The sequence below is a fragment of the Carex rostrata genome, chromosome 6 (genome assembly GCF_964058835.1).
Source record: "Carex rostrata chromosome 6, lpCarRost1.2, whole genome shotgun sequence".
Lineage (NCBI taxonomy): Eukaryota > Viridiplantae > Streptophyta > Magnoliopsida > Poales > Cyperaceae > Carex > Carex rostrata.
The window spans coordinates 418,439-444,618 of record NC_135923.1 but is presented as its reverse complement, the minus strand read 5'-3'; the positions used below and the strand labels follow the sequence as shown (position 1 = coordinate 444,618).

General features: G+C 39.5%; 2 protein-coding genes across 3 annotated transcripts; one reads left to right on the top strand and one right to left on the bottom strand.

Annotated features, from left to right (window-relative positions):
- Positions 1–2,393: 2,393 nt before the first annotated feature.
- Positions 2,394–7,750, top strand: LOC144555978 (DNA-directed RNA polymerase II protein). Its single transcript, XM_078304441.1, has 12 exons — positions 2,394–2,606; positions 2,707–2,794; positions 3,013–3,112; positions 3,206–3,279; positions 3,572–3,643; positions 3,987–4,064; positions 4,472–4,596; positions 5,034–5,106; positions 5,426–5,487; positions 5,916–6,317; positions 6,890–6,986; positions 7,378–7,750. The coding sequence occupies exons 1-12, from the start codon at positions 2,512–2,514 to the stop codon at positions 7,585–7,587; spliced, it is 1,476 nt and encodes a 491-aa protein (XP_078160567.1). The 5' UTR covers positions 2,394–2,511; the 3' UTR covers positions 7,588–7,750.
- A 1,629-nt stretch (positions 7,751–9,379) lies between these two features.
- On the bottom strand, positions 9,380–13,657 carry LOC144555977 (SAP domain-containing protein). 2 transcript variants are annotated; one of them, XM_078304439.1, is made up of 6 exons: positions 13,533–13,657; positions 11,773–13,103; positions 11,341–11,538; positions 10,850–11,001; positions 9,998–10,545; positions 9,380–9,629 (listed from the first exon to the last, which is right to left on the bottom strand). In XM_078304439.1, exons 2-5 carry the CDS (start codon positions 13,094–13,096, stop codon positions 10,027–10,029), a joined length of 2,193 nt encoding a protein of 730 aa, XP_078160565.1. In that variant the 5' UTR covers positions 13,097–13,103; positions 13,533–13,657; the 3' UTR covers positions 9,380–9,629; positions 9,998–10,026. The 2 variants fall into 2 exon arrangements, with proteins under 2 accessions (XP_078160565.1, XP_078160566.1); XM_078304440.1 differs by having other exon boundaries at positions 11,341–11,569; positions 12,272–13,103.
- Positions 13,658–26,180: the final 12,523 nt, after the last annotated feature.

Below are 26,180 nucleotides of genomic sequence, written 5' to 3'. Positions count from 1 at the left end.
AACAACAAACCGCAAGAAAAATATATATATGCACATTCACATGTATCTTTTCGTGCAGAAACGAATCGGTATTTTCTCTCTTTCTCGGTTTCTCTCCCAAATAGTGTTTCGGTTGAGAAAAGAAAGTTATACGTAGTTGACGTATAATCTTGCGGGTTGTTGTGGAGAATATTTACGGGATTGATGAATAGTGTTTTACCGAATTTCGCGGTATGTCAGTTTTGCATATTGATGAAACTGAGCAACCGAAAATTCGTGTTTACGGGTTTTCGTCTTATTCCCGTGAATAGTGTTTTTGCAGAATTCCGCGGTTTATGGTATTTCTGGTAGAAGAAATAAACCGCTCTCCGGTTAGTCCTGGTGGATAACCGATAGAGGTATCACACGTGCGATACTCCGAGTCGATTCCTTCCCTGGTGAGGCTCTACTCGCTCGGTCTGCATTCCAACTGTGATTTGGAAACAAGGTATAAATATGTTATATTAATCTATTTAATTTGTAAGTAGATTAAAGTTTTAGAAATCAATCATGGAGTAGATCTGTAAAAGGATTAAAAGGGTCCTTGCAATGAAAGACTTCAGAAGGAACTCTGCTTTGGTCTTTCCGGCATATCCCTTTTAATTCACGGCTTGAGTTAGAAGTAAAAATTTTTGTTTTACGTTCTTTCCGCAGCTTAAGCCTAAACGGGTTTTGGTTATAGCACCCCGAAACCCCAACACAAACATGATTTAACTAATTCCTCATCTGATTAAATCTTCCAGTGTACAAACTCTTGTACCATAGATTTAATCAAACCTCTCATTACTTCTTAATGTATGTAATGGTATTCAATACTTTATACATCAGCCAGTATGCATAAGTATTCCTGTGATATGATGTGCAATAGGTAGTTGTGCATCAATGACATCATCAGCTTGTATGATGAAACGACTAGAGCCCTTGCAGCTTGGATCTGTATCATGTTGGCAATGAGCTTTTGATCTCATTGATCAAGGTTAGCATTTAGCAACACGCCTGACTACCCAAATGTACAGACGACATGTAACCGGACAATATTATTGATCCAAGATAGACAATGCATAACATTGCCCGTGTCGTATCCAATACCAAATGATATCTTAATAATAAGGCTAGGATAGGATTGTGTCACTCCTGAACGCTCATCGTATCTGTTTCTTGATCTCAGAATCACCATATACCTCTGATTAGCCAGTATCACAATGCATGTTGTATAATTCGATTCCATCAAGGAGCCTAATAGATATCATCACTCATACACACTCTACCTGATGTGCATGAGGGATATTTCCTTCTTGACTTCACGAGCTTTATTCCACGAGTCTATACCTACCGAGAAGACACCGCTATAGCCCCTTTTACAGAGAGCAGTAGGTGCCAACTACAAGCACATATTTCTCGAGTATAAAGACACTGAAAATCTCAGGCTTAAGATCCGACACCATGCGAACCATTAATGACACAAAAACAAAGGATCCATCTGATGAACGCATTGGTCACACCCGATGCCATATAAAAATTTATATGCATCCACAGGACATTAGATTGGAAACCGGTCCATTGCTCGAATTCCCATGCTAACCTTTTGCAACTAGTGTCCCTTGATAATTGCTTGGATTATTGATGTTTAGAGGATACCGCTTTAGTTTCAGCAGGTGAACTAAATGGTGTCACACTCTAGGAACAAACTGAATTGCTTTAGTCATCATATGAATCCAAACTATAAAGTCAAACCATTTACTCTAGGACACCAACACTATCACTACCGCAATTCTATGAGGAAAGCACTATCTCTATTCTTTGAGAATAGGGACAGATTTCATTTCGGTTTGATGGTACTCTACAATGCAATTTTTTTTTATATTTTCATTTACGGATAAAAACGACGAATATATAAAGGATGATCATATTCTGAAAATTCAACCTTATTTTTCTATCAAATCTCTCAAAACTAATATTTTTTTTTAAATATTTAGTTCCAAAATAAATAAAGGCCGGATTATCAGAGTCAGATACTTTTTTTAATTTTGTGTATTTATTATCTGTTTGAAAATATAAAGATCCTGACCCTCCGGTCCTTATTATTAAAAAAAAAAAAGATTCTGAGAATTTAGTTTTCTTCGTATTAAAGTTTTTGCAATCGAGCATCCATCCGATTTATAACCTTTTGTATTATTATCGTCTGTGGTAATATAATATTTGAATTAGAATCCGGACCAATCCGTTCGGAGGTAAACGCACATTAATATCGGGCTGAAGCAGATCGGACGGTCCGGATCTAAACTCAAAATTTCTGTTACCTCAGTGACGTGAATTCCAAAAGAAGTATTCTCAATTTCTCACCAATGTGGTGGGGACCCTTCTTCCTTCCTTCGTATTGCCTCTCTCTCATTCTCTCATTCTCTCTCTCGCGCGCGCACCTCTCCAGCTCTCCTCTCCCAAGTCCCAACGACGTAACATCAGAATCAGATTAGTTTCGATTTATAGAAGAATATGTCGAGAAGAAACGTCCAGAGCAACAATTCAAGCTGTACCATTTGCGACAATTCTAATCTCGCATCAATCTGTCCCCCATGCGTCAATTTCAGGTGCCTTTTTATCATTCTCTCTCTCTCTCTCTCTCTCCCCCCAACAACGTTAAATTCCCTTCTTTCTCTTATTTTTGTTTCATCTTTCTGTGCTGTGCAGATTGAACGACTATTATACACGGATGAAGGCGCTCAAGAATTCCAGGGATTCCCGCTATTCCAAATTAACCGACAAGCTCGAGTCTAGGGTTAGTTTTTTTTCCCGCTTGATTTCAACTCTATTTTTAATTAGGATGAGAATTTAAGCAAATTTGGAAAAGTAACGATTAATTATTTTGCATTAAGACTTTTAAGTAGTCATGAAGCAACTAGGGTTTGGGTTTCAAATCCATCAATTGAAGTTCAGACTTTGGATATTGGTAATTCTGGCCTTCTTAACTTTTTATCCTTTTATCTCTTTTAATAGAAGAAGGCTGATGATCAACAAAATTGGAGAGTAGCTAAAGCGGAGAAAATAAAAAAAATGAGAGATCACTTGAGAAATTTGGAGAAACAGCTTTCACATGGTCATGCTCTCACCTTATGGTATTTGTATTTTAGTTTTTAGTTTTCTTTTTTATGTGTTTGTATTCTGATTTCAAAATATATCTTTTTTTCAGATAAATCTAAGGTTAAAGAACTATCAAGCAATCTGAAACTTAAGTATGAAGGTTTGGATGGAGCCCGTGCAACGGTACTTAGAACTTTTATGTATAACTTTATAGAGCAGTTAAACCAGTACAGTACTAAAGTGGAATATAGTACTGGCTCTGATTTGTAAACTTGTCTCGAGTAGTACGCATCAAGTCTCAATTGTGCACTAGACCTCAATTTAACTCAAACTTACCTAATTTTGCGCTCATTTTAGGCATTTGAAGGCTAAATGTAACAAAATTTGCCTCAGGCATCCATGGACTGTGCAATGATATTTTGATTTAGCAGTTTAATCTGGAAGCTAATGAACTTGTTTCAAAATATTATTTTAGCTGGAGAAAAGTAAGGTCGAATTCTCGGAGACATTCTATCCAAATCTCATTCATACTCAAGGTCTAGGACTTGTAAGTTTGATCATTCTGACTAAATTATGCATGCTTGAGTCGGTTTAACAAAGTACATTTTTGACCTAACTTCATCAATAGATAACTTATATATTGTGACCCCATACTTGTGATCCAATATATTTCTGTTCTGGTACATTATTTAGAGGTGTATGCTTGTATTGCCAAATATTTCTTAAGACTTGTCACCTTAATATCAATTTTATTTTGCCTTATATTATGAATAGAATACCATCATGAAGCATATGTTTGGTTTGTGATAGTTATAAGATACCTGGCAGTGGTTCCTACATGAACTTTCTTCTAGTAAAGTGTTGCTGCTTATTGTCTTAAATTATTTCAGATGGCGATCACCTCTGAGCGACTTCAAAAACAGTCTGTTGTCATAAAACAAATATGTAAATTATTTCCAATGCGCCGTGTAAGTGCAACCTTACTCTTCTTTATATGTATCACTGGTCTCTTTCTAATGTTAATTTTTTAATTGGCTCGTGATCAATTCTTTGTTAATCTCAATAGTGCAATGGAGCATCAATTAAACCCACTTCTGCCTTTTATTACCATGAGTCAAATAATTGACCTCCAATTTCTACCCAATTTAGCTATAGTAATTGCTCAGTTGTGCATCTAAACATCAAACTGAGCAACAGAAAAAGAAGGGATGATATATATAATGCGACATAGCATTAACACAGTAGAAATATGTCCACATGATACATAATATGAACCATTTCTCATTGTTCTTATAAAATTTCAGTAAAACGAGAATCAAATTTACAGATGGCGATCTGGTAACATATTTTTCTTCTATATATATCCAAATTATAGGTTAATTCAGATGGAGAGGGTAAGGATGGATATAATGGGCTGTATGATCAAATTTGCTATGCTCGGCTTCCTAGGGGCCTTGATCCCCATTCAGTTCCCTCTGAAGAGCTTGCAGCCTCTTTAGGGTTAGGCTTCTTTCTTCCTAATAAGGATCGTGTTGATATTTTATATTGCTCTCCTAACTTGTTATCTTTTGCTATTTTATGATTCATAGCATATGTTCATATCTAATTTGCAAATTAAGTTTACATAATATAAGATTGGCCATTTTTCCAAGAAGCCCCAATTCATTTTCAATTTAAACCTAATAACAAATTGTGAAAAAAAGAGCCTCAATTCAACAGTATGCATATGGACCAAAGGTATAAACATCAAGGTAGAAAAAAAACATGTAACAAAAAGAATTATTTAAGATGTACCACATGTTGGTTATATTGAATTTGAAGTTGTTCATTTACTTGGATGCTATTATCTCGGCAGCATCTTTGCTATCATGTGTCAATGTTGAAATTAAGATCCTATTTTTTCCATTTCTCTTCTCTTCTCTTGGGATCTGCAACAGGTATATCGTGCAACTTTTAAATCTCGCAATCCCTGCCTTGGCTGCTCCCGCTCTTCATAATTCAGGCTTTGCGGTGAGCTGCTTTATCTTTTAAGTGTGACCTGTTCTGTTTGGTTGGCACTCTGAACTCCCGAAGTGTATAGTTTCTTCTTTTCTTTTTCTTCTTCTTTTTGTGAAAAAAAAGTCGGTTACGATAGTTGAGTAACAAATTTGTGCCAAATTGTTTGGGTAAATACTGGATTACTGGTTTTTACTGTTTGGCAGTATTTCTCACCTTAACATGCATTTGCATATTAAAAAGAGTTGCTTATATTTTACCTTCCATATTTCTGGCTTGATTTTATTGATGTTTTTATTTTTTTATTTTGTTGATTTACTTGTTATTACTTTAGGGTTCCTGTTCACGCGTATGGCAAAGGGACTCATACTGGAATGCCCGACCCTCTTCTCAGAGGTATCCCAACTGCTTCTCTTCTAAATAAACTTAAATTTGACCGTGAATATATCAGTACTATTTTAACCAGGTACCGTATACAGCACATAACTATAGTTGGCCAGTTTGGTACTCAAAATGAGTAGTTTGTGTTTTCTTCTTCTTTCCATTTCATTTAAAAAGTGCATCTTAAAATTTCATGAAACATTATAAGCAACCGATACATACTTAGTATCTGAATATCCATTGGAGTGCAATGTAAGAGATTTGCAAGAAAAATAAACATGAATAATTGTTTTGATGAAAATCCAAATGTAACGTTTCATCGCTACTTACGAGCTTTATAGAAAGGAACAAAAGAGTAGTAATACAACTTCAGGACTCAACTGATAAAAGAGAAATAGCTTGAAACATTGAGGTTATCCCTTTACTTTTTGTGCAAACAACAGCAAAGAGTATCAGCTCTTCATCCCGCGAAAGAACTTCTGCTCATCTGTCGGCGACAACTCTTGGTCGGCAGCTGAAAGGAGCTCCACCTCAAGTTCAAGCAATTTTGGTGTTTCATCTGTTGAGTCAGAAAAAAGACACTTCTTACTGGATAATGATAGAAATGGCAGCTTCAGCTATTCTTCCGCTTCTCTCCACTCCATCGAGTCCCACAAGGATTTGCAAAAAGGGATTTCTTTATTGAAAAAAAGTGTGGCATGCATTACCAGTTATTGTTACAACTCGTTGGGTTTGGAGGTGCCTCCAGAAGCTTCCACTTTTGAGGCCTTTGCAAGGTTGTTAGGGACTCTCTCCTCTTCAAGGGAGATTCGCTCAGTTATTTCCAGAAGGACGCCTTGGTTGAGGTATGTAATACTTGGTCATGCTTTAGAAATTTTTAAGGATTCTAAAAAAGGATGAACAGCATACATCAAGGCCTGAAGCAAGTTGTGTGCATTTCTCAACTTGTTGGAAAATGTGGTTTTTACTGGAGCAAGTTAGCTCGGTCGATATAGTTCAACTTATCTAGTAAGCCATGTATTCTATAAATAGGTATATTACAGACTTCCCTAAATAAGCCTTTTTAAGTTCCTGATAGCTAAAAATTAACCCTTAATTAAATTTGTGAGCACCCATAATTTCATGAACCTGTTAGTCGAATTAAATTTGAGATTAATTCTCTAATGGACTAACTGATCCAGTGTAACATGCTTTGCACTGGATTACTGGCCGAAGTTGATACCATTGATATTTGATGGTTAATGTATAAACCTCAATTAATTGCTCAAGTAATTATAAAAGAGTTACCATGTTGTTTTAACCTTTTCTTACACTTTAATGTATTCTAAATTGTGTTTTTATCTCTTTGATTTTTTATTCCTAATGAAGATTGAATTTCTTTATTCAAAATGTCATTTTGAATTACCCTCGTAAACAGATCTGACAAAGAAGGTCATCAGATGAATCGATCAGTATGGAATGTGAATTCTGGCATCTCATCTATTACTGGCTTATTAGATAGCTCACACACTATGGTAACCTGAGCATCATAATTTATAGTGTCATACTCATTTCTGTCAGCTCTGCTACTTGGTAGTGTGGTACTTGTACTGCTTCACTGCACATTGACCAAAACATATTTTCTCGTAGCTTCTTTGGTGTTTAATTTTGCCAATTGAGTAATAATATTGAGATGATTTGGTTAAAATGAGAAACTGGTTAAGCTTTAATTAAGGCCTTTGTTTTAGAATGGGGGGCTTTGATGCACAACTGCGGGTGTGATTAACTCAAATGAGGGCTTCATTGTGGAACTTGGGGGATAAGTCAAATAGGAGTTTGATAGTAAAATTGGGTTAAGCCAACAAAACTGTATAATATCATATTGGAAATGGCTGTTTCTGATAATGGTACTAATAATTGAAACAGCGAAATTATAGAGAGAACCTCACCAACTCTGCTGCAAGCTTTCTTTATTCGCCAGAGATGACACAGTATGGAAAGACTGAGAGCAGCATAGTGGAGGAATGGGATATAATAGAGCACCCCAAGTATCCCCCACCACCGTCCCAAGTTGAAGATATTGAGCACTGGACGCGTGCTATGTTTATTGATGCAACTGCTAAAACTAAGAAATGATGAGTAGCATTGTGCGTGTAAATTACAGAATATTAGATTAACCACTTCCGAGTTACTAAAAATGAAAAAAAAAAAGAGGAAAAAAAGAAAAACAATGTTGTCTTTTTGTACAGAGAACCTTTTTTTAAGTAAAAAAAAATGATAGGAGGGAGGTGGGTTCAAATGAACTTTTTAGTTTTACACGTTGGGCGTATAATCATGCAAATGGACATAATGAGATTTGATAACATCCAACAATTTATTTAGACGTTTCAAGTCCTGAGATAACAATATAAATATTTATGTGCACTACAATTTAAATTCAACTGCATGGGAATAATTTAAATTTCGATCTTACTAACAAGGAGTCATTTTAACAGCTTACATTTCTGCAGTAATTATCAATTATACGGCCCATATCATGTGCTCGGAGTCCAACTACAATACTGCATTATTCAACAAGCACATTTTTATTTGTTTTAGCTGTAATCGGTTTCTATTTGAAATCTATGAAGTCATGGGACAAGTCAGCGTTTCTACATCACAACATTGTTTTGGAAATAAGAAACAATGTTACAAAACTATTTAATTTTCATTCGACTATTGGACGAAACAGACCAAGTATTGGCACATGCAACAATCATACAAATTATGTATGTGATGAGCTTTAATTATAGGCACAACAATAAATATACAGAGAATAAACAAAAAGTGTGAGCAGCATACTGTCTCAGCACATGCAATGTTCATAGCATACTAGAATGCTTATTCAGAGTACGACGAGCAATTGCAACATACCAACATACTGCAATTTATCTTATTAGCCGAAATTTCTGAGCACACAATGAACTTGAGCATTTAATTAAAACAGTATACTGCACCAGCTACTCGGTATGAATTTTTCGGTTTCATTGAGTGAACACTGTGCACCAGTACAATAAAAACTTACACACCTTTCATACTAATCATGTGACTGTCGGTAACCACAATCACCAACCATACTCTTCAAGGGCATCAGAAGTCAATTTGCACTGCAGAGAGTGTTAGCTGTCATATATGCTCCACTTCTTGTAGAGCGAAACAAAGGAAGAGTAGAAAAAGTTTAAAAGTTTAGAAGCTAGGTATTAAGCTCGTCACCACTCAGAAAAGACCTTCTCTCTTGAGTCAAAATAAGGATGACATTGAATTTCTTTTGCAGCTAATATTTACCAAGCTTACCCAGCTTGAGAAAAAAAAAAGAAAATCTGAGAAACCCAGCTTTAGAAGAGGAATTCACCCCAATAATATGGGATCCGTATAAATTTAGGAAAGAACAGTTTCGATTTAATCACAACCATACCAAAAGAAACTCGGACCTATTGTAGATATAGGGAGTCTGTTTTGAGATTCGTGCCAGAGTACAAAGAGCAATCTGGATTTCCTAATTGCACCCTCAAACAACTGAGGACATAATAATTATGTTTCTCTCTCTTGATATTAATTGTTCAATTCCAGAAAAAATATCCAGCTGTGTAAATTTATAACCTGTTTACCTCTTGCAATTTGATTTAACTTTCACAAGAATCAGAATACGAGCAGAGTTAGAAATAAAGATAATACTTATATTGCACTAAAAACTAGAGCTTAACATTTATGCCTGCCCAAAAATTGGCTCAGGCAAATCACCAAATGAGTTGATTTGGTTTAACACGTGCTGTTTAAACTGGATTACTCTGCTTGCTTGACCCGGAGAAAGTCAAATCTTGCATGCTCAATTTTCAGTTTATGAAGATACAAAAATACATGTAGAGTTCACCCATAAACCCATAAATTATCACATGGAACTCAAGTCAAATCCAATGCATCTTTAAGAGAACAGCAATCTCCTACTTGTCTCCATCCAAAGATACAAAAGAAAACTAGAAATTAAACTCAATTCTCAATACTATTCTATCCTGTCCTAAACCAGTACGGTGCACCACGATTAGTCTCCAACATTACAAATATATTAAATCTAACTCCCGAAAACATCTTTTACCACACAACAGGCAAAAGCTACCATCTGGAGATTTTCCTAGTATGACCTGAAAAAAAAAAAAAAAAAAAAAAAAAATTATATATAATCCAGAAGCACCGGCAGGGAACCTGTTGCAATCGGTCGGTGTTTGTGAATTATCAGCGATATATATGTTCGCATGACTATGGAAACCTTCAATTAAACATAGACAAACAGAATTAACAAAGGATAAACAAAAAGGAAAAAGAAACAGAGGCGGGTACTGAACTGCTAATGATTCGGGACAGGTTCAGTACAATCCATCCCTCAAGTAGAGCACCATATCAATCAGGTCCTACTAACCATACAACACTCCTTAAATCTAACTTTGTGAAGGAAAGTACACCAACCTGATAAGCACAGAGAGAGAGAGAGAGAGAGAGAGAGAGAGGGTACCAGATAACCCCAAAATAAGCAAGAGCAATTCATTCTTTGGCAGCCTTGGCCCGAGCAGCAAGCTTTGCAGCGACAGTCTCCTCTGAGAGAGGCAGATAATAGATCCTGGGCATAGCCTTGGTCTTCCTGAACAGGTCATCTAGGGTCACCACCGCCGGCTGGGGATCAGTCTTCTTCAGCGGAGGTGGTGGTGGAAGCCTCTCTCTAACTGGCTTTGTATTTCCTGAGCCTGGGGATGGGAGTGGAGGTGGTGGTGGCAGTTGCACCTGTTGTTGCTGATTGCGGGGTGTTGAGTTCTGACGAGAGAAAGGGGCTTGTTGTGCAGCGGACTGGCCTACAGGTGAGGCTTTTGGGGTGGTAGAGAGGTTGGGTTTAGGGCTGATAGTAGGTGGGGCCGCCACTGCAGGAGATTGAGGCGGGGCCTCAAAGCGCTGCTTAACCTCTTGTGGGTCCACAAACTCAGCAATCAACTGGTTGCCGCCGTTCGGTGGCCACTGAAGATTGTAGATCGCATTACGGGTGGCAATGGCTTCTTCAACAGATGAATACTGGAACACAAGAAAATACAGGGTAATATAGAGAAGATTACCCTCGATTAGCCAGTACATGAAACTATGTTTACAATTTTTGTTTCCATTACAAAATATTAATAATATTATCAATATTATTTGGATTGCAACTACTGACCAAATAAATAGAACAGTGCCAGTGAGTGCAGACAAGTATCAACTTAAGTCTATTATATTAACAACCATAGTTGGAACTTGATCATCAAAACAGAACAGACATAATTACGAACGAGAAAGCTTTATATAGATGGCACATGCCAATTTCTTGTATAGGAAAACATACCGTGACATAGCAGTGGGTCTTGATATGGTCCATCCAGAAACTGGAAACAGAGCCAGTTTTGCCTAGCAGTCCTTGTACAGCTTTCAGAGTGAAAGGGCGCAGAAACTTGTCAATTCTTAGAGAATTTGTGGCAGGCTTCTGTGACACTGGAACTACAAAATTTTCACAGCTTTAATCATTTGTACCAACTAAAAATCAGCCAAAATTTGCAACACATCTAATCCTCAGCAATGTTCTCAACCTTTAACCACATATATTTCCTTCAAAAGATGCCCAAAGTAACCTTGGCATTTGTCTCCATACATGGAGGAGGCCCGAGTACTTCAGAAGTTGGGACGGAGGGCTGTTATTATTCTTTTCTATGATGTGTGACATTTAGAGATTTCACAAAGGAAAAAAAAGGAAATGGTCCATGCGTACTCTTGCCTTCAGGATTTTAATAACAGTTCAAAACATAAAGAAACATAATGAGCAGAGTAGCTAAGGATTACCTATGCGCTCCTTGGGAGAACCAATGCTGACATTAGAGTCGGATCGATTGAATGTAGATTTCGGTAGGACAGGTGGAGCCAGGTCCTTGGGAGTGCTAGAGCTGCTCAGGTTTGGCAAATCTGGCACTTTCAGGGGTTCTGTGTTCCACCGGCGTTGTCTTTTAAAGTTCTCACTGGGGTTCTGTGCCACCTCTTGGGCTGCATATTCAGCTTCATTTAGATTTCGTTTCTTAAATTTAGTTAAAGAAAATCAAAAAGAGAAACTTTCAGGATATCACATTACAGTATTGGTACCAACTTTGTACACAATAGAATAACACACTGCTCTTTATCTAAAAGTAAATATTGCTGTTCATTATTTTGTGTATCACACACATATTTTTCTTTTACAGTTTCTGTACCGTATAACTAAACACAAGCAAAGAAATGAACCTTCCAGCTTTCTCTTCTCAGATGGAGCCGCCACAGCCTCTACAGCAGCAGAAATGTCCATCTTATCAGTATCAGCAGGTGCATTTTCAGAATTCACCTCTTCTTTCACCATATCTTGGGACCCACCACCAACTGACTCAACCAGAGGCTTACTGCTCTCGGTCAAATCTTCTTCCATTGACTCATCACCTGAGCTCCTGTCTAAGTTCAGTTTCTCAGGGGACCCACCGTCAGTATCCATAATGCTGTTTATGTTATTACTAGGGGTTTCATAATTTTCTCCCTCCAAAGAGGAAGTGTCGGCCTGGTTTTTGACCGGCTCTTTGTTCTTGTCATCTTGTATGTCCTGCTTAACCTCTACTTGTTTTTCTAAATCAAAATTATCAGCATTCAAGTTATCTTTTAATTTGTTTTCTACATTAATGCACTTAAAAGACTCGTTACTAGAAATTGACTCACACTTTACTTGGGACCCTGTATCGGGCCCCACCTTTGGTACCTGTTCGACGAGCTCGGCCTGACCAGGCTTCACCTCCTCGGCACCTTTCAAATCTATCTCAGGAATTTCACCAAGCGGGATGGAAGCACAAACGGGCTCCACTCCCGCTCCGTCAGTTTTCGGTTCCACTATAGTTTCAATGTTTTCTCTCTCCTCCATTTTAGTATCACTGTTCTCAGCCTTGTTTGTTTTAGGAGAATCTATGGGATTTTCTAATTCCTCTTCAGGGATTGATTCAGTATTTTCTTTGTTTAACAGCACTGGTGCTGGTGCCTCCTCCAAACTTTCTATTTGATCTTGTTGGACTGGAGGAGCTTCTTTTACTTCTAGTTCTTGTTGAACTGGAGGGGCTTCTTTTATTTCATCGTCTTCTTGTTGAACTAGAGGGGTTTCGTTTACTTCTACTTCTTGTTGAACTGGAGGGGGTTCATTTACTTCTCCTTCTTGCTGAACTGGTGGGGCTTCTTTTATTTCTTCGTCTTCTTGTTGAACTAGAGGGGTTTCGTTTACTTCTACTTCTTGTTGAACTGGAGGGGGTTCATTTACTTCTCCTTCTTGTTGAACTGGTGGGTCCTCTTCTAGTTCAACAATTTCTCTATTCTCACTATGGATCGGAGGGGTTTCCACCTGTTCCTCCTCTTCGTTCTCTTTTTCACTTTCAGGTGGGGAGTTCATCTCTTCACGCAAGGCTTCATCAAGGCGCCTCACCAACTCATCTTTCAAGCCTCTTAATGGAAGCCTCCTTTTCTTGAGTTCCTCCTTTAGTTCGGTGACCTTCCATTGGTCAATTGGTTTGTTGTTTAAAACAGGATATGGTGAAGGCATGTCTTTCCTGTTTTATATGCACAAGAAAAGCTGTAAAAGCTGCATGATCAATTGGTAATTTTAAGATGCAGTCAAATTTTCAGTTTTTTCAAATATGGAGAGATTTCTGTGCTTATTTGCAAAAGAAATGGAAGAGTATCAAATAGCATACGAAAGCACTAATCCTCTCAATCTCTCAATGATTATCCCTTCTAAAACCCTAATCTTTCAATCCTCCTCTTGAATCCCTATCTTCGAGCCCCATTTCTCATCTCTTACCAGATTGCACAATTCCAAACGCGAAATTGTACGATTTGAGACAATCGACCATAACAAAGAAGAAATTTCTCATAACGAATAGTTTCAGTTAGCGAACAAGCAGTAGAAGCGGTATTACAGCGTAAAGAAAGAGACTACAAGAGAATGAAAGAAAGAGAGAGAGAGAGAGAGAGAGTACCGTTAGGAGGGCTCAATTTTCGCCTGAGGGAGATAAGGAAAGCGCGAGAGAGAGGAGGAGAAAGAGAATGGGGTTATTTTGCTTGGCGATGGAAGGCATCGGCCCAAAGGCTAGGGTTTCTCATTAACTAAATCGGATTCCGAATCCTCTGCATTAACGCACCGTTTGAGTTTTAACTTATGACCGTTCGATCAGAATCCATGCCAACACAGCCGCCGGATGTAATGCACGTATCCTTTACGATTCGTGCTAATATATTAACAAACCGATAGTATCTATACTCAAACAGTACGTTAATGCAGAGGATATGAATTCCATAAATGGACGACATAAGAGGACAAAATTGGCCGATATCCGCTGTTACTTGTGGGATAGAACCCTCGTACAACTGGCCTAATCCAACCGTAACATTTTCATCGAACGAATGTAATTTACAAAATATGAAGTCGGGGTCAATTTGAATGCGATCGAAACCGTCTGATTGCCGTGTTCCATTTTGTGGTGCTGCATTGATAGCAGCTATGTATCCCAAATTCGCGACAGGTTTGTGCGAAATTGCGAACTGGTAGTTTGTTACCGGGTCTGCTTTTGAAATAATAATATTATATTATATTGATGCACTAAATTGGGATTAATTGAGAACAAATACAATCTGATTAATAGTTACGTGACAGAAATGAAGATGAGTAATATTTAGTATCATTTTTTCAAATAAAGAAAACCGCATATTAGATTGTGTAATATGATTCATATTAATTATATTTAATTCGATAAATAAATTATACAACTTTTAACAAAAAAAATGAATCATTTAAATCCAAATTGACTCGTACGTGTCATTTTCTTAAAATATATATTAACACATATCAGTAATGTTATTAGTGAAAGATATGCTACATTTTATTTTCAATTTTGTACTAAAAATATTTATATTATTGCTAACTGAATTATGTTACGGATTTGTATATTAAATATTTTGTCGATGAAATCTATGAGATGATGCATTGGCATACTTTAATAGTTTTTGTAAAAAATATATTGTGCAATAAAAGAATAGAAAGTGACACATAAAATTGAACTTTCTAGAAGACTCATAAAAGCAAACAAATGATGGAAGATTTTTTTTGAAAAAAAGAATCATGATAACAATCCCTGCAGCTTTATCCTCACAAAAAACTCCGCACAAAATGTCAAAAAAATCATGGGGGAACCGCTCAGTCATTAATAAGCGTTTCGTAAACTATTATTATTTAACTTGAAGCATCAAAGTATTTATCTTAAATTTGCAAAGTATTAATCCCTATGCAATGATATCTATTTATGAAAAAAATAAATAAATCCATCAATTGTCTCTGCACAATTTTTTTTTTTAATCGTCCCTGCACAACTGGGGACCATTAAATAAACAATCCCTTCACAGTTATCCCTGATGAGTATTTTAGAGTTATGGAATTGTGCTTGATTTATACTCTTTATGCCTTTAACTTTATTACCTTTAATACTCAAAGAAAGGTCGGATGCAAGCGCACAACCTATCAATGTAGTACTTAGGGTGTTGAATCACATGGAGTATGTTTAGATACTTAGCCTAAACTTTAATAATAAATTTCAGAAAATGAAAGATAGTAAAGTGCAAATAAAATAAATTGGGGAGTTTGTTATATCAATCCTAATTTTGGGTTCAATACCCGAAGGAAGGAGTTTAAAACAATAAATGAAAATAAAACAAAGAAATGAAAGAATGGTTTGCTTTCAAGTTGAGAAGATCTAGGGGCATTCGGTCTACAATCCCTTGATAATTCCATCTATTCGGTATTTGTTTAAGTTCATGTATGATTTGATGAGGTTTCTAACCTAATATGTCATTAAGGGTCACTTTCGTGAATTAATAACGTGTCTAAGTAATTCGAACTTCACAGTTACGTCCTTCATCCTAACTACCTTGACTATAAGCTCTTGTTAGTCTCTCATCTCCTCGAAAATCGGTACTTCACGATTAAGTCCTTCATACCAATATCTGATTCAATTTGAGATGTCCTAATTAGGGTTTGATTTCACAATTACGTCTTTCATCAAGTCCCTAACCTTAATTTCTGTAGTTCCGGCTTAGATTATACATTGGTTAGATCCTAATCCAAACCTAGGGTATTTGTGTTCATAATTTGGTACTCTCCTCTCATCCTAACTACTTTGGTTCTTTCGAATCCAAAGCGGGACTACATCGATTTCAAGTACTATGTAATCAACACAAATGATAAATCTCATAAATTAACAATCATAACAAAAATTGTCTGACCTAAACCCATAAAACAATCATAACAAAAATAAAAACCAAATAAGATAAAATTAAACAAGTTCATGCATTGATCTAAACTCCTAGAGAGAGATCTATCCTCTCTTGGAGAGATCCATTACAAAAATTGACAAAAATAAGAAGAAATGAAAAAAATAAATGATTACACCCTTTCTTGGATCAAAACCCTTAATCTTGCCGACTTCTTGCTCGGATCTTCTTCTTCTCCCTCCTTGAAAAGCGTCTTTGGCTACAGAATTTTACGCTAAGTGTGTGTTGCCTTGAATGAGAAATAACCCCCTCTTTTATTGTCACACCCCAAACCAGGAATTCTAGATTAAGACGTGATCAACCTCGCCTCATGCTTGATTAATCGTTAAGCATGCAAGGCTAATCATAAACATAATAAACAAAAGCAGCGAAAGCATAATAATATAAGTATCAAGCATCAGTCACATAGCAAATAAATAAACATACACATACACATCTTAAAGTTCAATCCATCTCGGATCCAAAATAACATCAACTACAGAAGAGGATACATGATCTATCGAGCTCGTATATATAACACAAGAAATACGGGACTTGTAAACCTAATCAAAAGTCGACTAACTCGTAAACCTAATCAAACCGTGTGGCCATCAGGGATAGCTCCTGACAACTCCTTGATGTCTTGTTATTTGATCTATAAAACCGACTAAATTTTGTACCAAAACCTGTGTTTTAAAACACCAAATTGTGTCTTTTACATTGAAGATCTATAGAATGTGGTACTACTATGCTTTTATTTTCATTTTGTAGAAAACATGCAAAATCAGGGAAGTTGTCAAATTCTGAAGCTCTCAACGCGCCCCGCATCACAACCAAAGCGAACCGCATCAAACCCTAACGCGACCACAGACGCGAGCGCCTGATTACCGCTTGAGAGACACAGGAACGTGGGACGCTTCACATCCGACGCGGGTCGCGTAAGCCTTTTCCGAAAATAAAATAGATTTGGAAATAGAGGCGAATTGAAGGAAAGTCAGTCAAAAAGGTTATAAAACGAGATTTCCTCCTGGAGAGGGATTCATTCGGCATTTTCTAGGGTTTAGGCTTGACGGCTAACTTGGAGACAAAGTTGAGAAGGGAAAAACGCAAGTTCTTCAGAGATCTTCTTTGTTTTTCGGGTTTTGTCATGGCTATTTCTTTTATCACTTGTTTTATTTGTTTTTTGATAATGTCTGAGTAGTTTGTTTTTTATTTGTTTTTTTATTAGTTTCATAGTCTTAATAATTTAATTTGAAGATAAATTATTCGTAAAATAATTACTGATGAATTACGGTGATTTTAAACGTGTCCTACTTAATATAACCTAATTTATTATCTACTTTGACTCAATTTAATGAAATGTAATTAATTTATACGTTCAAAATTTGGTTTAGAAAGCTAATTTATAACTTGAAATTTCAAATCCTAATATTTTAACAAAACATGTCATTTGTACATTTATTTCTAATTTTGTATTTAGTTTAATATAGTTTAGTTGTTTTATATTTTAGATGCGTAATACGATTATAAAATTTTAAAACGAAATCTTTAACTAAATGACGTATTTTAATTATTTCTAACTAAGTCGCCGAATTCGTTATTTTATTAATATTCTAAGTCTATCGTTTATTTGTCGTTTCAAATCTAAGTCAAAAATAAATATTTTTCATTACTAATTAATTGTCATTTATTAATTTTCATATAAGTTCAAAAATGTTTAAATGTTGTAAATTTTAAAACTTGTTATTTATTTTATTATGTGTTGGGGCTTTTAGTTAGGATTTGTTTCGGGATCATACAGGTGTCCAATTGAGTTATTTTAGTATATGCTCAAATTATGTTATGAGCTATCATCGAGGAATCAAGACCCTGGACTGTATAATTATTTCCCGATTTAATTTAAGTTTACATAAGCATCCGGTTTTATTCGGTTACATTATCTGTCACACCCCGCGGCCACGGGTCGTAACAGTCCCCCGCCATAAGCATACAACGCCGTGTATGCTTACAAGGCTACTCACATTTCAAACCAAACAACAAGCAATTCAAACAAGTTTCTAATATATATATATCAGAGTACACAGTCTGGTCAGCATATAATACAACAAAAGTATCTCATCCGGATACCAACCACGAGGCCTACCCTAAATCTATACAACAAAAGATATCTAGGGTCATATACTGGTAAGCTACTAAGGCCTACTACTCTCGTGCCTCTCCGGACTCCGTCGCACCAGTACCTGTAACATAACGGGGAAGGTGGGGGTGAGAATAAATTCTCAGTGCGAATTTGCCACAGTTTGAATTATTGGACTTGCAATCAAACTCTATATTCAAAGATGAAACCCAAACAATAACAATGCAACAGTTATATAAGAAACATAAATAACAGAATGCCACTACTCGACAACAGTTAATCAACCTGAAACACAGTTTACGGAATTTACAATATGGATTTCAAACACAACATATATTTTGGCTTAACTCGATTCCTAACTCAGTTCAATTGGGCTTGTAGCAATTACAGATGTTCTCTCGAGCTGAACCGTTATCAAACCCACATCTGTAGGGTTACAGACGCCTACAGATGGCCAACCGCTGGACCCTTTATCAGACACCCATCTGAAATTGCTGTTTGGCTTAACCATTTCCTAATGGTCCGGTTACAAGTCACCAATACAGGTCAACTCGACACAATGCAACACACGGAAATCAAAGTTACCTATACAGGTCAACTTTGCTTAATCTCAACAAATATATTTATCAAAGCCACACATATAGGTCAGTCTCGCAAAATCATAACAGGTCAACGCATAAGTCAGCAGCGTCACCTTATCCAGCCACCTAAACAGGTCGGTCTGGCAAATTCTAACAGGTCAACGCATAAGTCAGCAGCGTCACCTTATCCAGCCACCTAAACAGGTCGGTCTGGCAAATTCTCACAGGTCAACGCATAAGTCAGCAGCGTCACCTTATCCAGCCACCTAAACAGGTCGGCCTGGCAAATTCATAAACACAGGTCAACGGATAGGTCACCGTTACCTTATCCAGCCACCTAAACAGGTCGGCCTGGCAGATTCATTCACAACAAGCACAATTCATAGAACTAAACAATTAATAACCGTACCAACATGCAAATCAACCTTAACTAAAACAATTCAATCATTCTCATTTATGCAAGAATCAATATGCAGTATGAATTCCAAAGTATGCAACAATTAATCATTCAACATGACAAACGAATAAACAGTTTAATTCCTGAAAATAAAGTATCAACAAGTCCAAGAATCCCGCACCTTAGTATGCCGAGCGTACCGCTTAATTTTAAGGATCGGACGTCTCGTATTGTCTCGCAAGTTCTTGCTCGACCGAGCCTACACCTATATTATGCGTATACTTGGTTTAACATTGGTTCAGGATCGAGAGGTTTATTCGAGTTACTTCTAGGGCTTATACCTTCTCTAATCAATTCCTATGTTTTTGGTATCAATTCGTTCGGTTCATTATTTCTTACCAAAATCCTCTAAAACCACACAAAATCTCATCTAGGCCCTCTAGCCTTATACTATTTCACTTTGGTAACCATCAATCACCGTTTCACTACTTTGGTTCTCGGATCAATTCGATTCACCGTTTGGTTAACCCTAATTTGGTCAAAATCTCAAATCAGCCGTTAATTGTTCTAAAAATTCACGATCAGGAGGCAACCCTACCGATTACAAGTCTAATTGGTCGGGTTAAGCAAATCAAATCACGATTATGCCAACTTTCAATTTTGGCACGAAACCCTAGAAATCAGATTTCATAAATCGGAAAAAAATCGGGAAAAAGAATGACAAACAACTAGTAAGAAGTGTAGAGGAACTAGTCCTCGAGCAATTCGAGCACAAATCTCGGGTTTAAAACGAGAATCCGAGAAATCGAGAAAATTCGAGGTTTCGAAAGTAAAAAGGAGAGAAAGAAATACCAAATAGAAGGGTTCTGAGAGATCCTCGGCTGCTTTCTCGGTTCCAAACTCGATTTCTCGCAACAATCGGGAGTCTGAACGAAACGGAAACTCACGGGATCTTTTCCTTCTCTCTTGGACGAATTTCACTTAGAAATGGGGAATGGTGGAAGAGAGAGAGAGAGAAGGTTTAATTTGGGTTTTAGGGTTAAAATTACCCTGAATGCGGATTAGCCAATCCGCACTGCGGGTTACCTAATCCGCACTCGAGACTTAGTCGGTTGTCAGCCGAATCCAGGAAAAGTCCGAGCCTACTGCGGATGAACCTGATCCGCACTGCGGTTCACCCTCATCCGCACTCACTACTTAGCCGATTTCAGGAAAATTCAGTGCAATACAGAAATTCATGAGTGCGGCTAAACTCATCCGCACTGCGGATCCCTCACCCGCACTCACTACTTAGCCGATTTCAGGAAAATTCAGTGCAATACAGAAATTCATGAGTGCGGCTAAACTCATCCGCACTGCGGATCCCTCACCCGCACTCACTACTTAGTCATTTTTTTGGCAAAAATCCAGAAAAAGCCTGAGCCACTGCGGATGGCTTCCACCCGCACTGCGGTCAACCTAATCCGCACTGGGGCTATAAAATTCCGAAATCTCGAAATTTCGACGCGGTTTCAATTCACAATTAACTTACTTATTTAGGGGAATCTTAATTAAGGTTTAAACTTCCATTTTATTAACATGATTTATCGATTCTTTCTTTTAAATCATTCGAATTTAATTGTAAAAATTTCATAACGTAACATTTCTCCCCCCCTTAAAATAGAGTTCAGTCCTCTGAACTAAATTGCGTACCTTGGTCGTTGAATAGTTCCGGGTACTTCTCACGAATGGTTTCCTCATGTTCCCACGTTGCTTCCTTAGTCGAATGGCGTCCCCATTTGACCAGGACAAGCTTAATCGTTTTGCTCCGAAGTTGCTGTTCTTTTCGGTCCAATATCTGCATTGGCTCTTCTTGATAGGACAAGTCACCTTGGACATGCAGGTCCGAGTGATCAATGCAATGAGATGGATCTCGTACGTATCGGCGCAATTGTGACACATGAAACACCGGATGAACCCGGTCCAATGCTGGTGGCAATGCAAGCTCATATGCCACCGGTCCCATTTGCCTCAAAATCTGAAACGGTCCAATGTATCTAGGGCTTAACTTGCCTGATACGCCAAATCGGTGTACACCCCTGACGGGTGAAACTCGAAGCCACACATGATCCCCTTCTTGAAACTCCAACGGTCTTCTATGCACATCCGCATATTTCTTTTGTCGCTCCTGGGCCGACTTAAGCCGACTCAAAACGACTTTCGTCGTTTCAGCAATCTCTTCTAACATCTGAGGCCCGGTAGGTGAATACGTACCTGCGGGTCCCCACCACAGCGGTGTGCGACACTGCTGTCCTGTAAGTGCCTCTTGTGGTGACATTCCGATACTTGAATGGTAGCTATTGTTGTACGCAAACTCTACCAAGTACAAGTGGTTGATCCAAGATTCTCGGAAACTTAAAGCACAGGATCGAAGCATGTCCTCCAATGTTTGGATTGTTCGTTCGGATTGACCGTCGGTTTGCGGATGATGGGCTGTACTGAATCTCAGTTTCGTGCCCATGGCTTCTTGAAAGCTTCCCCAAAAGTGAGACGTAAATCGAGTGTCTCGGTCAGAGACAATGTGCCGTGAACATCCATGGTATTTAAATTGGTATTGCAAGAACAGGTCAGCCAACTCTCTTCCGGATGTCTCGATCCGGAGTGGAATGAAGTGTGCAATCTTCGTCAGCCGATCCACTATCACCCATATGGCATCATATCGTCCAACGGTTCTCGGAAATCCAGTCACGAAGTCCATAGTGATAGACTCGAATTTCCGCATGGGTATCTCCAAAGGTCTTAGCAGTCCCGCCCTCTTTCGTCTATCCGCTTTGACTTGCTGACAGATCTGACATTTCTCAACATAGCCTTGTACGTTCCTTTTCATCTTTGGCCACCAGAAATATCGCTTTAGATCTTGATACATCTTGACTTCACCAGGGTGAATGGTATACCCCGAGTCATGTGCTTCTGACAGAATCAGATTCTTCAGTTCTGAGTCATTCGGAACGCATATGCGGTTATGGAATCGCAGAATACCATCTTCGTGGAGTTGAAATGGCGAGTCTGCATTTGACTCGAAATGTTGTCGGAACTTCTGGCACTTTGGGTCCCTTTGTTGTGCTGCTCGAATCTGTTCGTGTAACTCTGGTCGAACCTCGACCGCGGCCAAGATAATCGAGGCAACTGTAGCTGTACCTGCACTATTGCTCGCTCCAATCAATCGAGATGAGGTTTCCAATGCAAACTCACGGGATGCACCCACGTGCAGATTCATTCTTCTCATTTCTTCGAGAATGTGTGTCTCGCTGGTGATAATCGATGCCAGATTGATCTGACTCTTCCGGCTTAGCGCATCTGCTACCACGTTTGCCTTTCCGGCATGATACTGGATATCCAGATCGTAGTCCTTCATCAGTTCCAACCATCTCCTCTGCCTCAAATTTAACTCCCTTTGAGTGAAGATATACTTCAAACTTTGGTGATCCGTGAAGATACGGCACTTCACTCCATACAGGTAATGCCGCCAAATTTTTAAAGCGAAGATCACTGCAGCTAGCTCCAAATCATGGGTCGGATAATTCTGTTCGTGTGATCGTAACTGCCGAGAAGCATATGCTATAACATGGTCCTTCTGCATCAATACACATCCCAAACCAGATCCGGATGCGTCGGTGTAGACGGTATACTCCTCGTCGGTGATGGGCATGGCAAGAACCGGTGCAGTTACCAACCGACTCTTCAACTCCTCAAAACTTTGATCTTGAGTGGCACCCCACTCGAACTTCACACCTTTATGCAAAAGCTTCGTAAGGGGAGCAGCTAACTGTGAGAATCCAAGTACGAACCTTCTATAATATCCGGCTAGCCCCAGAAAACTGCGAATCTCCGTAACTGTTTCTGGCCTCTTCCAATCGGTCACCGCCCGAATCTTTTCTGAATCCACGGCCAACCCTTCACCTGATATCACGTGCCCAAGGAAGGCCACTTTCTCAAGCCAGAACTCACACTTCGAAAACTTTGTGAATAGTTGATGATCCATCAATCTCTGTAACACTATCCGCAGATGTACCTCATGCTCCTCACGTGACCTTGAATATATCAGGATGTCATCGATGAACACCACCACAGTTAAATCCAATAGGTCGTGAAACACTCGCTGCATCATGTCCATAAATGCAGCCGGAGCGTTCGTTAGCCCGAACGGCATCACCATATATTCGTAATGCCCATAGCGCGTTCGGAAGGCTGTCTTTTCCACATCAGTCGGACGTATTCTCAGCTGGTGGTACCCCGTTCTCAAGTCTATCTTGGAGTAGATCGAAGATCCTTGCAGCTGATCAAACAAGTCATCGATTCGGGGTAACGGGTATCTATTCTTGACGGTCACCTTGTTCAATTCACGGTAGTCGATACATAACCGCAAGGTACCATCCTTCTTCTTCACAAACAGCACCGGAGCACCCCATGGAGATGTGCTCGGTCTAATAAACCCGCTTTCCAGCATCTCTTCTAATTGGGCCTTGAGTTCCTTCAATTCTGCAGGAGCCATACGATACGGACTCTTTGAAATTGGTGTCGTACCTGGTACCACTTCTATGCCAAACTCCACTTCTCGTTCCGGTGGTAATCCGACTATTTCTTCCGGAAACACATCCACGAACTCCGACACCACTGGAATCGTATTCATCTCAGGAACTTCCGTATCAGTGTACACTATTGCTGCCAGATATGCAGTGCACCCTGAATCGATCAGGTGCCTAACTTCCACAGCCGAGATGCACGGTATCAACCCTCCAACCTTCCTACAGTTCAGCATGCACGACATACCACCTTTTGCGGTCACAAAACAAATCCTGCGGTGCGGACAGTCGATCGTTGCGGCATGTCTTGTTAACCAATCCATCCCCAATAGAACGTCGTAACCCGTGATCTCCATAACCAATAGGTCTATCTCGAGATCCCTTCCATCAACTCTGACTTTTCGGTTTCGGCATATGGTTATTTTTCGGTCAGTCGAACCGAAAGGGGTTTGGACACTCAGGACTTGGTTATTGGTTTCAGTTGACCAGTTATACTTTTCTACCCAAGCCTTCGATACAATGGAATGGCTACACCCAGTATCTATCAAACAATAGGCACTCTCATCCGAGATAGAAAGTATACCTGTCATCACATCAGCTCGAGAATCAGATGGTTGCGAGCCTTCACCTTCCTCCAGAGCCCTCGTTGCGTCATATGCAACATCTGCTATGCCGAGTGCGTGGGCAGCCACTCGACCTCCAATCCTGCCTCCGCTGGTTTGGGAAGCACCTCGACCACGGAATGGTGGTCTACCAGATCCACGTCCCATGGGCCCTCTGCCACCGCCGCTCCTCTGGAACCCTAGTGCCGCATTCGGGCACTCTCTTGCCCAATGCTCCATGCTGCCGCAGGTGTAACACGCTTGGTTGTGGCGTCTGCAATCGCTCTCAGAGTGTGCCTGGTTGCATGAACGGCACCACACAGAAACAAAACCCGGCCGGAGTACCGGTGCTGCTATCTGCCTCGGAGGGGGTCTAGGTGCCATGAACTGTCTCAGGGGTGGTCTAACTGTCGACGGTCCTCCCCTTGACCTAAATTGTCGGTTTTGGCCCTCCCTCTGCTTGACATTCCTCTCTGTCATCTCCGACCTCCTTCTCTTGCTGTGCAACTCCACTTGCTCAGCGTGATCCATCATGGCCTGCAACTCAGTAGCCATAGGGGTATCTACAATCATCGATATCCCCCCATCCAGTCCATCCAGGTACTGCCTATGGTATCTCACCACATCAGTCTGTATATCAATCGCGTACCTGGACAAGGCAAGGAACTCGTTGTTATACTCCGCCACTGCTCGCCCACTCTGCTTTAAGTCTAGGAACTTCCTCCGCAGCGCCTCTCGCTGGATGTTACTCAGAAACCGTCGAGTGAACTGCAATTCAAACCACTCCCACGGAATCTTGGCCTCCTCCCCGACATAGCTACGTCGGGCTCCATCCCACCAGAACCTAGCACCCTCTTCCAACTGTTGCTCTGCCAGCTCCACCATATCTTGTTCTGGTGCTCTACATAGAACTAGCTTCGCACTCACGCTCGCGAGCCATTCTTCAGCAGCAGCATACTCACCAGTGCCATTAAACCGAGGTGGATTAAGGCGCATGAAGGAGTCGTACAACCTCCTAAAATCTTCCGGACCTCCTCGGGGAGCCTCCGGTGCCACCTCACGTCTTTCTGCTTGGCGACCTCTCTCGTAAGCCGCGATCAACCTCTCGTCTAAATCTCGATCCCGGTTCTGCGCACCTACAGGTCCAAGATCAACTCTCTGGACCTCAGGCCCTGCAGATCCGGCCTCGCTCGCATGAACGATCGGTTCGTTCAGTGGGTTCCTAGTTCTAGGTCGTCCCCTACCTCGGCGTCCTTCCATAGTTCTTAAATAAGAAGAAAATAGTCATTAGATTTGCATATACTTATCTCATAGAACGAACGAGTCGTTAGCCGTGCGACCCCAAGTATAACGTACCCCACTCACGTATCCTATCAGTCCGGTTAGGGTTTAAACCTTGAGCTCTGATACCACCAAAGAGAGCTGTCACACCCCGCGGCCACGGGTCGTAACAGTCCCCCGCCGTAAGCATACAACGCCGTGTATGCTTACAAGGCTACTCACATTTCAAACCAAACAACAAGCAATTCAAACAAGTTTCTAATATATATATATCAGAGTACACAGTCTGGTCAGCATATAATACAACAAAAGTATCTCATCCGGATACCAACCACGAGGCCTACCCTAAATCTATACAACAAAAGATATCTAGGGTCATATACTGGTAAGCTACTAAGGCCTACTACTCTCGTGCCTCTCCGGACTCCGTCGCACCAGTACCTGTAACATAACGGGGAAGGTGGGGGTGAGAATAAATTCTCAGTGCGAATTTGCCACAGTTTGAATTATTGGACTTGCAATCAAACTCTATATTCAAAGATGAAACCCAAACAATAACAATGCAACAGTTATATAAGAAACATAAATAACAGAATGCCACTACTCGACAACAGTTAATCAACCTGAAACACAGTTTACGGAATTTACAATATGGATTTCAAACACAACATATATTTTGGCTTAACTCGATTCCTAACTCAGTTCAATTGGGCTTGTAGCAATTACAGATGTTCTCTCGAGCTGAACCGTTATCAAACCCACATC

Coding starts and splice junctions, on each gene's coding strand:
- LOC144555978 (XM_078304441.1), top strand. CDS start 2,512: ATGTCGAGAAGAAACGTCCAGAGCAACAATTCAAGCTGTACCATTTGC. Junction 5,488..5,915: donor GCCCGACCCTCTTCTCAGAG/GTATCCCAACTG, acceptor TGCAAACAACAG/CAAAGAGTATCAGCTCTTCA. Junction 6,318..6,889: donor AGAAGGACGCCTTGGTTGAG/GTATGTAATACT, acceptor CCTCGTAAACAG/ATCTGACAAAGAAGGTCATC.
- LOC144555977 (XM_078304439.1), bottom strand. CDS start 13,096: ATGCCTTCACCATATCCTGTTTTAAACAACAAACCAATTGACCAATGG. Junction 11,539..11,772: donor TGAGAAGAGAAAGCTGGAAG/GTTCATTTCTTT, acceptor CTGAATATGCAG/CCCAAGAGGTGGCACAGAAC. Junction 10,546..10,849: donor AGACCCACTGCTATGTCACG/GTATGTTTTCCT, acceptor CTTGTGTTCCAG/TATTCATCTGTTGAAGAAGC.